Source organism: Bos mutus, chromosome X (genome assembly GCF_027580195.1).
Source record: "Bos mutus isolate GX-2022 chromosome X, NWIPB_WYAK_1.1, whole genome shotgun sequence".
Classification (NCBI taxonomy): domain Eukaryota; kingdom Metazoa; phylum Chordata; class Mammalia; order Artiodactyla; family Bovidae; genus Bos; species Bos mutus.
In genome coordinates this window covers 10259473-10275195 of record NC_091646.1, presented here as the reverse complement: position 1 = coordinate 10275195, position 15723 = coordinate 10259473, and the positions used below count along the sequence as shown (strand labels likewise).

The following is a 15723-nucleotide window of genomic DNA, read 5'->3' as shown; positions in this document are numbered from 1 at the left end:
GGGGGACACTTACACAATGCTGACCACAGCACATGGCAGGCACAGAATCTTTAGTGAAAGGCCAAATGGATGGAATTGCTCAAGGTGAGGGAACTGGTGCTGGAACTCCAAGTTAATGTCTTTCCACACCCAACTTGGCTGATATGAATTGTGTTTTAAAATAATGACTCAAAAGGATGGAGTTTAAAAGGCAAATCTGTGGCTAAAATCACACAATTGTGGTTCTCTAAGCCCGACTAAAGCATTATCCTGTCCTTTGGATTTTCTGCACTGCTGCCTGATTAGCATAAATGATTGAGAATTTGTATCACTTTTCACATTCATACACAATGTATTTTTATCTGCCCCAGGTATATGTACATGAACCATGGAAACCATGAGTGATAGTGTCACTAGTGAATATTAATGGCAAATCTATCTGCCTTTTCGTGTAGATGCATGCATATGCAAATACATACGCACTTGATCCTTCAGTTCAGTCACTCAGTCGTGTCCAACTCTTTGCGACCCCATGGACTGCAGCACACCAGGCCTCCCTGTCCATCACCAACTCCCAGAGTTTACTCAAACTCACGTCCATTAAGTCGGTGATGCCATCCAACCATCTCATCCTCTGTCGTCCCCTTCTCCTCTTGCCCTCAATCTTTCCCAGCGTCAGGGTCTTTTCAAATGAGTCAGCTCTTCGCATCAGGTGGCCAAAGTATTGTAGTTTCAGCTTCAACATCAGTCCTTCCAATGAACATTCAGGACTGATTTCCTTTAGGATGGACTTGTTGGATCTCCTTGCAGTCCAAGATCCTTCAAATGTAATATAAAAAGCAAACAAGTGAAAATCAATGAGTTTTCAAATGTCTAGCACCAATCTGGTAGCCCCTGAACCAAAAGCACCCATTTAACACTTCATGAAAAGCCATGAGGCCTCTGAGCTTTAAGGACCACAATTTATGGTCCTGCATCATCTGAGATAACTAGATGACATACATACCTAGGTAAATATTATTGGTGATATAAAGAAATGGCTCTATTATAAAGTTGTGATTTTCCAAATGAAATTTGGATGTATGTGTGCCCAGATTATATTTGCATTCACATTTAAAGATGCTGAGTTACAGTGTTAGGAATGAAGCCATCTATTCTAAGCAATAATTACGAAATCAGTCCTGTTTTTCATACTGAATATAATTAATGTGATAAACTTCAATTGAGGCTTTTTCTACTGCAAGCTTTTGGAGGACACATGCCCTACCTATCTAGGCAATTCTGTTCATATAGCACCTAGTACATGGTCACAAATAATTAGGTGCTTAACATGTATGTTCTTATGACAATGGTAATAAGAGGATCTGCAAAGGCATTTCTGAAAGCTCTCAAAACTACTGGGAAAATCTGATAAATATGATTACATTTGCACCTAGAAAACCTAGAAATGGATCATTTTCTTAAGGAAATCACTAGAATTCTCCATGATATGACTTAGTACTCCTTATGTCTTCTTTGGCCATGGCCTGCAATCTGAGAGACTGTGGAAATTAAGAGACTTGCTTGAAACATAGTGCTAACACTGCAACAAATCTGTTCTGTGACCTTGAGCAAATTATGACACCTCTCTGAGTCCATGAAATGAGTAGATTTGACTAGGTGATCTATACAGCTTCTTCCAGTTCCAAAAGTGTTTTCCATTTTGCACTATTAGAGTCTTCTCTGTTCCATGTAACCATGAAGTCCTGTTTATTGACTCAGTGGATGGGTGAGGGTCAACAGAGGACGTATTTATATGACTTAGATGATTGTGGCTGAACGCAGTCATTTCCAGTCAGAAGTGCCAGGACTGACATCAGTGCCATTTGTGTGGTGGACGTGGTGTTTCAAGGTTCTTGTCACCTATCTTGGTCATAGAAACACGCGGCGCTCTCACTGGGGCTGGCCTGCTGTTCGGTCTGGGCCCTCGGGCATTAGCAATAGAAGTGTGGAGCTGGCTTAGGAGTTCAGAAAGCTCTGAGTTTTTATGCGTTTGGGTTGAATAAAATCTGTGATGGACTTGAAACAATTTTCTCCATATCCATCATAACCACTTTTAAATGTGCAGTCTCTCAGCACAGTTATCATAATGAGCTCATCATGGTGAGAATTTTGATAATTTGGAGGTTTGGGATGAAGTGGAAAAGATGAGACTTCCATGGATATAAGAAATGTTCACATTTGACTTTTAGCTGAAAAGTGACCCTTTTGATTAAGGCAGGTAGGCCTGCAGTCAGCAAATCACTGAGCACACTGGGCGGTGGGGTGATGGGACAGGGTGTGTCGGGGTGTGTGTCACAAATCAGAGATGGCCCCAGCGCTGAAAGGGCTCTCACTCTAAGGTGAACAATGAAACATGCTCGATGAACTTAGATACAAAATAGCTGCTGATTGGTGTCTTAGGGGAGGCTTGAGACACACCTCTCCCACCTCCTTGTCTGTACTGTGGTGTCCGACTCTTTGTGACCTCAGGGACTGTAGCCTACCAGGAGCCTGTGTCCATGGGATTTCCCAGGCAAGAATACTGCAGTGGGTTGACATTTCCTTCTTCAAAAGGACCCATCTCTAAAGGGACAAGAAAGGTTTAAAGCACTTCCAGCCATAGACATAGGCAGTTTTCCTGAGAAGGCATTTGTTGATCTGGGTTGAACTGAGAGTATTAAGAGAGATAAGGAGGGTTTAGAAATGAAGGGAAGTGGTTAAACAGTGTACGGTTTAAATTCACAGTGGAATCTTACCCAGTCTTAAAAAGGAAGGAAATTCTGCCATGTGCTACAACCTTGAGCTTTGAGGATGTCATGCTAGATGAAATCAGCCAGTCACAGACAAATAGTGTATGATTCCATTTGCATGTGGTAACTCAAGGAGTCAGATTTTCAAAGACAGAAATTAGAAGGGTGGTTGCCAGGGCCTGGGGAGATGGCAATGGAGAGTTATGGTCTAATGGGCACAAAGTTACAGCTTTTCAGAGTCCTGGAGATTGGTTGGAGGACAATGTAAATGTGCTTAACACTACTGAACTGGATATTTTAAAATGGTTGAGATGGTAGATTGGATATTATGTGTATTTTACCTCTATTTTAAAAATGAAAAATACAATACATTATAGCAAGGTGAAAGAAAGTAACGAGGAGGAGGCTTTTTCTACCCTAAGGCTTCAAGGGAACCAAAGCAGGACAGTGGAGAAATCACAATGAGTTCAGTGTGGTGACAGGTTCGTGGAAGGGAGCTGGGAAGGGTGAAGTCAGGTCTGAAGCCATGAGAGCCTGCCCTTTGAGGTGTCAGAGGACGAAGGGACAGATGTAAGAGACACTGGAGAGAGAGAGTGAATAGGACTTTGTAATGGATTGGGTGAGGGTAATGGAGAGGGAGAAATATGAGATGAAATCGAGCAGTGGTTTTCAAAAAGTTTCAGGAGCATGATTCTGTTTTGAAATAATTTACGGAACTTCAATATCTAAATATGATTAAAGCAGAGCAGCTCAGATGGAAGGCATGGTGGGAAGAACCCTGGTTTATTTGTTCATGGCCCAGGGATGACTGGTTTGCTGCACTAGATCTGGCATTTTGCAGAGTAACAAGAGGCTTGGTGTTCGGTGTCATCGTAGAAAAGCTGGTGACTGCCAGAGTTCATGACATATACCAGGATCACCTGTGTATCCTCAAGCCATGTGCATTGTTGTCTTTTCTCTCGCCTTGTTTCCTAGGGTGATTGACATGCAAAGCATTTATGAAAACATACTCTAAAAATCTGAACCTAATGGAAACTCTTTGTCCTCCTTTTTCCCAGGAGGGAGACACTCCAAAAAAGGCAGCCCCTGGCACTGTCACCAACACTGCTATCGCCTCTGCCACTGCCACTGCCATTGTCACCAGCACTGCCACAGCCACTGCCACGGCCACTACCACAACCACTACCACAACCATTTCCACCATCACCTCCGCCATCACCACTGGCCTCATGGATAGCAGTCACCTGGAGATGACATCGTGGGCGGCCCTGCCCCTTCTGTCCACCAGCACCACCAATGTCCGGAGACCCAAGCTCACTTTTGATGACTCGTATGTTGTCCCCAGATTCTCTGGACCCAGTTGGGGAGCAGTGGATGGGGGTGGGGGCAGTATGGCTTTTCGAGCACCATGCATATGTCACCTGAAATAAGACCTTAGCTGCAGCTATGCAGCTCGTATAGCCTTAAAAGTATATTCCTCCTCCTCACATACATCCTTATCCCCACCTAGAAATGTCATTGGCTGATTTTAAACACAGAGCTCTGTTGCTGTTTCCAAAGGCAGGTGCTGAATCCTAGGTTGCTTAGTCCTCCTTGCTTACCCATGTCCTCAGGTAGAACTGTGTGCCAACAAAGAGAATTACAGCTAGATTCTATTGGATCTGTTTGGGCAACTTGAGTGGTTGGGGTCGGAGGATGTAGGTATTTATCCTAATGGGCCATTAGGAACCGATCTCACTCACTGGATTATTTCAAGCTTGGTTATTATATGTGTGACAAGCATCCATCAGCCCTGTTCAAGGCATTGTATAGGAATGGATTTATAGCCCCCCAAAGTATGACAATTCAGTCTTTTAATGAAAAGATGAAACATTGCTTTCTGAATGAGCTCATTTCGTTTGTTTAGGGTTCACAATGCTGATTATTACATGCAAGAGGCTAAGAAGCTGAAGCACAAAGCCGATGCACTGGTAGGTTTCCTTATTGCTGCTCTGACATAGGGAGATTGGAGCTGGTTAATTCCTTAGCCTGGTGCAGAGTCCCCAAGTTCTTGGTGCCATGTTGCCCTGCCATTGTTGGTTTTCCCACTCTTCTTCCCCTTGTTCCAACTTCAGAGGTGCCGAGGCTTATGCTACCTTTCAATTGAATTTGAAATGACTTTTGAAACTGCCCTGGAGAAGGTGGGTGCTCCCATGGTTTCTAATGAACTCCAAACTGGTGTAGGCAGGGAGAGAGTTGCTGAGAGCTGGTTAAGTGCCTCAAGCATTGGCTTTGGGAAATTCAGGTCTGTAGAAAAAACTTGACTGCTTGCTGCATTAGATAACCTAGGGCCCTGCACAGAGAAAGTATGTTCTGGTTTCTGGATTTCCCAGGACACTTGGCCCTGCTGCCTCCAAGGGTGTTGGGTACCTAGACCAGGAGAAACCAGGCACAGAGAGCTATTTGATTGACTAAGCAACCTAACAGAGGGTCTCAATCGTGTGTGTTACAGTCACTTGGGGAGCTTTAAAATAGCCCTCATGCTCAGGCCACACCCCAGAGAAATGGAATCAGAATTTCTGAGACTGGGACCAGATGTGAGTGTCAAAACTCCCAGGTGATTCCCAAGTACAGCCAGTGTTGAGAACCACTGCCCTAGAGAAGACCCTGAATTCAGAATCCCCACCTTTAACTAAAGCCCAGCATAATTTAAGATGTCTGTTCAATTCCATTGGGTTAAAAAAAATCATATCCTCCATCATTGCATTGTGTCCAGCCAAGACTTGGCTCCCCCGTGCTGCTTGCCTCTGGGAGGGCTATAATGAAGGACCACAATGGTTTCTGCACCATCACTTGTGAGTGGCCACCATCCACTGCCCTCTCAAGGGCCACAGTACATAAGGAGATAATTGGTATATCTTTAGTATTAAAATCTCAATGGGGTGTGTGGGAAAAAAAGTCTAAAAAAATTCACTGAGTGGTAGGGGAGGGAGGAGGGAATGATAATGGGGAGAGGGGAAGGCTGAGCAATACTCATTCAGAGGAAGATGTCTGTGCCAGTCTTACATCTATACCAGAGTTAGACACTTCTTCGGAGTTCAAGCCCCTCAGTTATAAATAAGGAAACCGAGGCCCAGAAGAGGGTGTGACTCAGCCACTCATTAGCACTATGGCCCATATAGTCCTCTCTCTGGACTTCAGTTTTTCCTTTTGGAAAAATAGGGATTTGGACCAGGCGGTTTTTAAGGATCCTTCCAGCTATGGGTTTGTGAATGAAAAGTCAGTTTCAAAAATCAGGATGTAGATTTCCTGATTTCCAGATTTCCTGTAGACTTCCTTAATTTCCACAGGAGAGAGCCAATCAGAGTCGGATGACCTGAGGAAGTTATCTTGTAAGGCAAGAGAAGAAGGAGATAACTTGCATATATACACAAAGGTTTTCATAAAATCAGTTTGAATTGGGCTGAAACTGATGTTTTTCCACAACAGCTTACAGAAAGGAAAGCACCAAATTCCTGCAGTACATAAAAGGGGAAGAACATTTATTGTAAAAAGAGTCATTTACAGCAAGAGATTCTGCAAGACTTGTAACTCATCATTTTATAGTTGTACTTAATCCTTTGCTAGAGACAGCTACTCTGCTGTTTTGAGAATTGAAACCTTCACAGTTGCATAGAAAATATTTTGATAAAAGGTATATAAGAAAATTAAAATAGGTCAATCTGCATTCTATTGGTTCTTTCACATAAAATTCCATATTAGTGAAATTCTTCCATCCAGCTATCAAAAATTGAAAATGTTAAATACTGTTATAAAATACTCACTATAAAACTGTCATATATAATATTCATTACACATAAAAAAGAAATCAGTATGTCTAAGTCAGTTTAATCGTGACCATTATCAGGGCTAAAACCTTTTGCAATAAAATTTTACTAAACTAAAATATTTAGTAGTGCTATATTTGGGAGCTTTTTGACTCACTATTTCAGACCATCATTTACAATGAAAGTGATGTGATTATTGTCACCAGTCACACTGCAGCTTCCCATTTTTCATGACAATAGCGTCCATTTGTTACTCTTCTCCTGGGGATGGGGTTGACATGCTATGCTAGAGTTCCAAGGAAAGACTAGATGTGTTAGTTGTCCAGGAAGCTTGTAAAAAGTGGAGTTTCACTGCAAACTTTGTCTAGACCAGCGATCCACAACCTTTTTGGCACCAGGGGCCGGTTTCCTGGAAGACAATTTTTGCACAGACTGGAATGGGGAGGGGGGCAGGGATGGTTTCAGGATGACTCAAGCACATTTCATTGATTGTGCACTTTATGTCTATTAGTATTACATCAGCTGCACCTCAGATCATCAGGCATTAGATCCTGGAGGTTGGGGATCCCTGTTCTAAGGACATTACGATGACCAGTCTAGTAAATGTGGTCAATAGAAACTAGTTGAGGCAGTGACTTGAATTCTGCTCCACCAAAAAGATAACAAAAATAGGAATACCACAAAGACCTGATACCTTGGCTACAGTTTTCTCTTCTCACCCAGCCTCCATGTCATGACAACGGAACCTGAAATAAGTTACATCCTTGTCGAGACAAATTCCTAATTGCCCCCACCATATCTCGACCTTGGCACTATTGAGCCAGGCACTTCTCCACAATGGGAGCTGTCCTGGGCATTGCAGATGTTTAGCAGCATCTCCAGCCTCTGTCCACTAGATGCCCCCTATCGCTAATGGGGACAACCAAAGAGGTCTCCAGACATTGCCAAATGTTCCCTGGGGGAGGGGTGTGAAGTTTCCCAGGATTGAGCACCACTGCTTTCAATGAAGGAGAGAAGAGGAACTGTCATGATGATGAGTCTTCTTCCTGTTTCAGTTCGAGAAATTTGGCAAAGCCGTGAATTACGCGGACGCAGCCCTGTCCTTCACTGAATGTGGCAACGCGATGGAGAGACCCTCTGGAAGCCAAGTCTCCATACACCATGTACTCCGAGACTGTGGAACTCCTCAGGTTCATGCTTTTCTGCTACCTTCTTTCTAAGCTCTCTCCACTCATAATTAGAAGCTACTGTGTTTTTGAAAAATATCTTTTCCACCTAGTAATGATTCATCCAAGGCACCTTCTTCTCAGAAGTTACCATAATTAGTTTTTGCCATTTGATTCATGTCATGGAAAATTTATAACTGATGGACACTGCTTTTTATCAGTTATCCCCTTCAGAGGTTCTAATGTGAGTGTTATAATTTGCGATATTCATAAAATGGAAAGGTAGTGGGTGGAAATAAAGGATCATCATTTCATGGTGTCAAGCGGGCCCTTGTCTTTTCAAAGCACAGTTTCATAATTCACAGAAAGCAGTCCTGTTGGGATTTCTGTTATAAATCATGTTTTCTAAGAATTTCTGCCTCTGTTATGAAAAAGAGAGGGGCACTGTTCCAACATCAGGGGTGGAATAGACTTTCCAGGCATCTAGAATTTGAAGGACAGTCAAGCTGGTAGCAGGGAAGCCTAGAAGATGCTGACACTAGGGAATGGTGTATTAACAGCAGAGATTATTGGTTTCATTTGCATTTTGAATGAAATTTTCTGGACTGTTGGTCTTGGTGCAGTGGAGTTTGTGGGCAATCAAAAAATTCCTGTAAGAAGGGAAAGGAGAAGAAATGATACGCATTTGAGTGCCTTCCTGTAATCTGTAGGTATTTGTGAAAAGAATTTCATCCACCTCTGAATAGTGGATAAGCACTCACCGTCATTTGCTGGATGGACAACATCATGGTTTTTGACTTAGCAGTTCTTCACATGATAGGCCCTTATATCCCAGGCACCTCTGGCTCGATTAGCTGATAATGCCAGGCCTGCTTTTTATTGTGTTCTTGCATCTGCAATAAACTGTTACAAATCTGAAGACAATTGTACCTAAACCTTCAGACAGGCATCAGACTGAAGCATGCATATTTTCTGAGGAAAGCACTTGAAAAGATCAAAAGAATGGGAACCATTATAAAGAAGGAAAAAACAACAAAAACTATGATTACGTAGACTCATAAGATTTAGCTAAAGCCGCCAAAGTAGGGAAAGGATGAGGAAAGTTCCAGCCTTACTCTGCCAGGCCAGGCAGCCATCTTTGGTTTTCGCTGCTCTGACAAGCATATAAAGTATCTCTCAGACTTACTTTATGTGAAAGCTGCCACCGCCATTTGTAGCTTTTAAGGGGAAATTGATTTCTCAGTGTCTATCCAAGACTGCCTGCAATTTTCAAAGATGTACAAGATAAAAATACTGGGAAAAAATGAGGAATCAAAATGGAAGGGAAACTTTAATGAATAAACAAGAAGAAAAGCTTCACCTTCTATTCATCCCCAAACACAATTTAAGGCACTTTTAAATTAACAAGGAAATGTAAAAATGTTAGCACAGGCTTCCCTTGTAGCTCAGTTGATAAAAGAATCTGCATGCAATGTAGGAGTCCGGGGTTTAATTCCTGGGTTGGGAAGATCCCGCGGAGAAGGGCATGGCAACCCACTCCAGTATTCTTGCCTGGAGAATCCCAGGGACAGAGGAGCCTGGCAGGCTACAGTCCATGGGGTCACAAGAGTTGGGCATGAATTAACCACTAAAGCACAATGTTAGCACACACACAAAATTATGGTGAAGTGGACCTCTACCATGCTGATGGTGGGAATGGAAATTGATCCTTGTAAATTGAGGGCAATTTGGCATCGTGTGGGAAAACCTATACAAGTGAGCATTCATATCTTTGAAGCCACTAATTCTAGAAATCTGAACTTCCAATACTGACGAAAAGAATTGTAAGAGGAGAATGAGTTATCCATAGAGTGTTCAGTTTGGCCTATGTTATAGCACCCAATTTGAAGCAAAGCAAATCATCGATAACAGAAGGGTAATTAATTACATCACAGTACTCTCAACAGAATAATTTGCAGCCATTGAAATGCAGCAATGATGGATACCATGTAGCTGCATGAAAATGTTTATAATATGAGTTATAGACTCACTACATTTCTGACCACGAAAAGCATGCTTCTGCATGTGGACCAACTTGGAAGGGAAACAAGATCATAACTGTAATTGGGGGTGAAATAACACCCATAACTTCACCCCCAATTACAGTTATTTTATATATATATATATATAAAAAATATGTGTGTGCATATATATATATATATATATATATATATATATATGCACACATATTTTTTCTTACACATGCACTCAGAATAGAAAAGCAAAACCTCACAGTTCATTTTTGGTAAAAATACAATGTGAATCACTGAGTAATATTTATTTCCTTTAGAAAACACTTCTTTTCCCTTTTTATTATTTACAATTTCTTTTCTTTTTCTCCAAGCAGGTTTTTTCCATGATATGATAGTTTACTCCCCCCATAGGGTATATTTTCAGTGGAACCTGGTAAAACTCAGTGGATAATTTAGAGACATTCACTTTAAAGGCAGTCTTTTGAAACTATCTTTTCAGATCATTGTAGATTCACATGCAGTTGTAAGAAATGATACGGGAAGTTCATGTGTCCCTCTCCCCCCATCTCCCCTCATGGTACTGTCCAGCATAGCTCTAGTCCAAGATCATGGAGGACACAGACATTGGTACATTCCATCCACCTTGCTCAGATGTCATCAGGTCTTTTATCCCCAAATTTCACCAGTTCTATGTGCAATCCTTTATGTGCCCTCTATATATAGAATTATATATTTTCTGCCTAGTGTATGTGTGTGTATAATTTTCTTTGGAGAGAAATTTCAGTTGGGAATAAAATGAACTGAGGCAACTAAGTCTTCTTGCCCATGTAAGCAATTGGAACTCCACTATCAAGGCGTTTCAACAGTGGCTGCAATTAGAGGGTGACTGTAATAAGAACATAGTTTTTAGTAGCAAATTTTATGCTGAAGAGATTTTTACTATACTCTCCTTAATGGTAGAGCACCCTATGTTTTTCAGTGAAGTAATTTTGGTTGCTCTCAGCCTTGGGAATCTGCAGTAGAAATATACTTGTGAAAACAAGTGGGGCATCAAAATGACTGACATTTAAGTGATCCAGAATGACTGACATTTAAGTGATCCAGCTGTCAAACACAGATTTATGATGTCATAAAAACCCTTTTTGCTTAATATGGCAACAACAGGAGGGACCCACAGCAAGTGCATGAGTCCTTTTGTCAGAAAATGTTCATTGGACAGAACTGTGGCAGTAATAGGGAGAGCGGGGTGATAGGGGGCATGGTGTTCTGGGGAGGCTGCTGAAAGTGTGGGCTCACCAATGCCTTGTCATGATGAAGAGCTAGTCCAGGCTGCCTGAACATCTTCAGCTTCCTTCTGCAACAGTAAACTCTGCTACTTATTCCACCACGAGTTCCTGTGAAATTGCATTAAAGCTCAGACAATGATTTTATGCAATGAATTGATTTTCAAGAGTCTAAATGCCCAGAATGGAATGTGCTCAGCTCAAAGAACAAAAATGGGAACTATTCAACCTTTGATTGCCCTGGTGTGGAATGGTAACTATTAAAGAAAATGGAAAGACAAAATATGCAAGCACCATAAATTAGGGGTGCTCAGACCTTCACCTGCTGTGAAATTGACCACCCTTAAAAAAACAAAACCACTTCCTACAGGAATATATTCCACACCTGAGCCATTAGAAATGCCCTCTATAACCGTGTCGGAGGCCTCCCCATGCTCGTGTCAGACATCATTGTGTGATTGTTTACCGCAGGTGTCAAAAATTCAACTGAGACTGACATTTGTGTCCATCTCTCGTGGAAAGATAATAATGTTGTTTAGCTGGAGTATTCTTAGAAACAGTATTTTTCCAGCATTTATACACAGGTGAAACCCACAGTAATTCCACAGCACTGTTCTAGAGCATGGGCTCTAAATTTAACTGGCTTCTCCAGAGCGAGCTTCCACTGGTCACATCAGTGCCATTGTGACACACCTGTGGTCATCATTTTGTGAATGTTTTCAGGAAAGCACTCTTGTGCCCACATGGCCTTCTCAGTCCTCCTGCCAGAACCAATGTGGGCCTAGCTCATTCAAGTGATGACAATACCAATGGTGTTGGGGCTTTATGAACAGTCAGACAGATTCCATTTGAGCTTGTCCTTTCTCTTCAAAGGTATGCCATGAGGCTGAAGAATTTTGCAAGCCCCCTGGCTTCAGATGGGGACAAAAAGCTGGCTGTACTATGGTAAGTCTCATGGAGGTGACCAGGAAATAGCTGAAATGTCGCAAAAAATTTGAAAACTCAACTTAAGCTGCTTAAGTCATTATTCCTGTTTTCTGCTAAACTCTGAAAAATTAACTAATGGATTTCTTCAGTTGCTGACTAAACATCTGATCTCCACATTTATACTCTTATCAAGATGGAATTTTAATGCTTATCCTTTCTTTTTTAAAAAAATAAAGCCACATAAATTTATTTTCTTGCAGTTCTGAAGGTCAGAAGTCTGAAGTGTGTTTCACTAGGCTAAAATCAGGGCATCAACATGGCTGCTTCCCTCCCAGAGGCTCTAGGGAGAATCCACTTCCGCCTTTTCCAGAGGAGGTCTGCATTCCTGGGCTTAGGGCCTCTTCCTCCATCAAGAAGTCAGCAATGTATCTTAACATGTCTCCCTGACTTTGACCTTCTGCCTCCTTTTTCCATCTTTTGTGAACTCTCTTTTTCTTTTTTTTTTTAAATGTTACTGAAATATAATTGATATGCACTGGTGTGTTAATTTCTAGTGTACAGCAAAGTGACAGTTCAGTACAGTTCAGAAGCTCAGTTGTGTCCGACTCTTTGTGACCCCATGGACTGCAGCATGCCAGGTTTCCTTGTCCAACACCAACTCCCAGAGCTTGTTCAAACTCATGTCCGTTGAGTTGGTGATGCCATCCAACCATCTCATCCTCTGTCGTCCCCTTCTCGTCCTGCCTTCAATCTTTCCCACCATCAGGGTCTTTTCTAAGGAGTCAGTTCTTCAGATCAGGTGGCCAAAGTTTTGGAGTTTCAACTTCAGCATCAGTCCTTCCAATGAATATTCAGGACAGATTTCCTTTAGGATTGACAAGTTTGATCTCCTTGCAGTCCAAGGGACCCTCAAGAGTCTTCTCCAACACCAGAGTTCAAAAGCATCAGTTCTCCAGCACTCAACTTTTTTATGGTCCAACTCTCACATCCATATATAACTACTGGAAAAAACATAGTTTGACTAAACGGACCTTTGTCAACAAAATAATGTCTCTGCTTTTTAATATGGTGTCTAGGTTTGTCTTAGCTTATCTTCCAAGGAACAAATGTCTTTAATTTCATGACTTCAGTCACCATCTGCAGTGATTTTGGACCCCAAGCAAATGAAGTCTCTCACTGTTTTCATTGTTTCCCCATCTATTTGCCATGAAGTGATGGGACTGGGTGCCATGATCTTAGTTTTCTGAATGTTGAGTTTTAAGCCAACTTTTTCACTCTCCTCTTTGACGTTCATCAACAGGGTCTTTAGTTCTTCTTCACTTTCTGCCCTAAGGGTGGTGTCATCTGTGTATCTGAGGTTATTTATATCTCTCCCGCAATCTTGATTCCAGTTTGTGTGACTCAGTTATACATATATATTCTCTTCCATATTCTATGCCATTATGGTTTACAGTTTATCACATGATGTTGAATATAGTTCCCTGTACTATGCTTATTCCTTCTTTTTAAAAAAATTTCTTTTTTTCACTTATGTTCCTCGGTAACCGTAGGAGAGGTGCTGCAGATGGGAGCTGTTTTTTAATGAATAGGTCTGAGGAAGTGTTGGCATTAATGTGCTCCTTTCCCCATCATCACAGCTACAGATGCCTGTCACTTCTCTACCTGAGGATGTTCAAACTGAAGAAGGACCATGCCATGAAGTACTCCAGATCACTGATGGAATATTTTAAGGTAATCTGTACTTTGTGTAATTTATAGGTCCTGGGTGATTAAATCACTAATGAGACATGGCAGGCATGTTATGAAATGTCACAGTTGTCACAGCTGAAGGCTGAACTTTCTGCATCCTGGCTGGCCATGGCCGTCTCACCTCTCCTTTGGAGCTCAGCAGAGAGCTTGGGTTTGATCCAGTTCCAGGGAGAGAAGGTACCATAGTTCAATCCCCTGATGATGCTCTGGAGTGAACAAGTGGGCCTGGGCACCTTCCTGGGTCTAGTCAGGATGGTGATCCCTTCTGCCTGCACTGTGGACTGCCTGCAGAACATGGCTCATGTTACATGACATGCCAGCCTAGAAATTTCTCAGCAGTGAGAGCAGTCACCACAGCCACCCTAGGCTCTGAGGGCACAGCCACACCCCCAGGGGCCCTTTGGCCATGGGGAGTGTTGAAGATAGTGGTTGCAGTTGAAGACAACTGATAACTTTGGCTGTCAAAATAAACCAACAATAAATAAACAAACTCATCCACTCAGGGAGCTGGTGTTTTTGATTTGCAAGAAAAATGAAATATTTGAACCACAAGATGCAATGCCAAGACATGGGAACAAGCCCAGATAAAAACGGCAAGCCTGGAGCTGGGCCTGGCAACCATGTCGGGTGTCATTGGCTGAGGCTCCGTGGACCTTCTGCTGCTTCCTTCCACCCGTCATTGCTGATCATGTGTTAGAGTTGAGGGCTCAAGGTTGCTATTGGGCAGGTCTTGAAAGAAAAGGATAATTTTATTTATTTAGTCATATTATTTTTTGCCAAGTGCGTCAGCTGACATGGCTCAGTTGCATCAAAGCAGTTGTTTGAAATGAATCAAATCCTGACCTTACCTCAGACATTCAAAGCCAGTGGGTAGGGGTGCACGATTATGCGGGAATGCCCACTCAGTTAGGAAAAGAGCAGCTCTCATGTGGTGTGGCCATGATAAAGCTAGTGCTTGTGAATGCAGTCAAATGCAGCAGCTGCCCTTGACCATGTGTCTACAGTCTCCACCTGGGCTCTGGAAAGGCATCTTGATGCTGGTGGTCCGGAACAGGTCCTAAGAATGGGCATTTGAACAAGTTCCTGAGCGATGCTGATGCTGGTCCTTTGAGGGCACTCTGAGCCACAGCCCTGGCCTCCATTCTCTGTGGCCTGTTCTGCGCAGTGTTCAGTGCACTGCAAAATACCAAACTGATGTTAAGTAACTCACTCCTCTGGCAGAGCGTTGAGCTTCTTTGAGGTTCAAAACGGGAAGCTCCCACCTGCTGAGGTCATTCTAATGAGCTGATCTTTTTCTAGTGAGGCGGTGCTGAGTGTCAGAATTTCCCATGCTCCACAAGTGTACAGCCATGAAAAAAGAGGAGGCCCATTCTTTTCTTAAAATGGATTGTGTTGAAGTATATTCGATATGCGGTGTTGTGTTAATTTCTGCTGCACAGCAAAATGATTCAGTTATACACACATATACATTCTTTTTCATGTTCTTTTTGCATTCTGGTTTATAGGAGGATATTGAATATAGTTCCCTGTGCTAAACAGTAGGACCTTGTTGTTTATCCATCCTATTTATAATAGTTTACCTCTGCTAATTCCAAACTCCTATTCCTTCTCTTCCCCAACTCCCTCCCCCTTGACAACCACAAGTCTATTCACTATGTCTGTGAGTCTATTTCTAGTCCTTAGATATGTTCATTTGTGTCATTTTAGATTCCACATATAAGAGATGTGATATGGTGTTTGTTTTTCTCTTTCTGACTTACTTCACTTAGTATGATGTTGATCCCTAGGTCCATCCATGTTGCTGCCAGTGGCTGAGTCATAGTTCATTGTATATATGTACCACATCTTCTTTATTCATTCCTCTGTCAACAAACATTTAGGTGTGCTTCCATGTCTTGACTACTGCAAATAGTGCTGCTGTGAATATAGGGATGTATGTATCTTTTCAAATTAGATGTTCTTCCTGATATATGCCCCAAAATGGGATTGCTGGATCATATGGCCATTCTATTCTTAGTTTTTTGAGGCAC

General features: G+C 42.1%; 1 protein-coding gene across 1 annotated transcript in view; it reads left to right on the top strand.

Annotated features, from left to right (window-relative positions):
• AFF2 (ALF transcription elongation factor 2) overlaps window positions 1-15723 on the top strand; it is a 539484-nt gene that overhangs the window by 503922 nt on the left and 19839 nt on the right. The window contains 6 exon segments of the mRNA XM_070365748.1: window positions 3809-4080; window positions 4657-4720; window positions 7612-7682; window positions 7684-7746; window positions 11891-11962; window positions 13582-13675. Coding sequence (XP_070221849.1) covers window positions 3809-4080; window positions 4657-4720; window positions 7612-7682; window positions 7684-7746; window positions 11891-11962; window positions 13582-13675 — 636 coding nt within the window.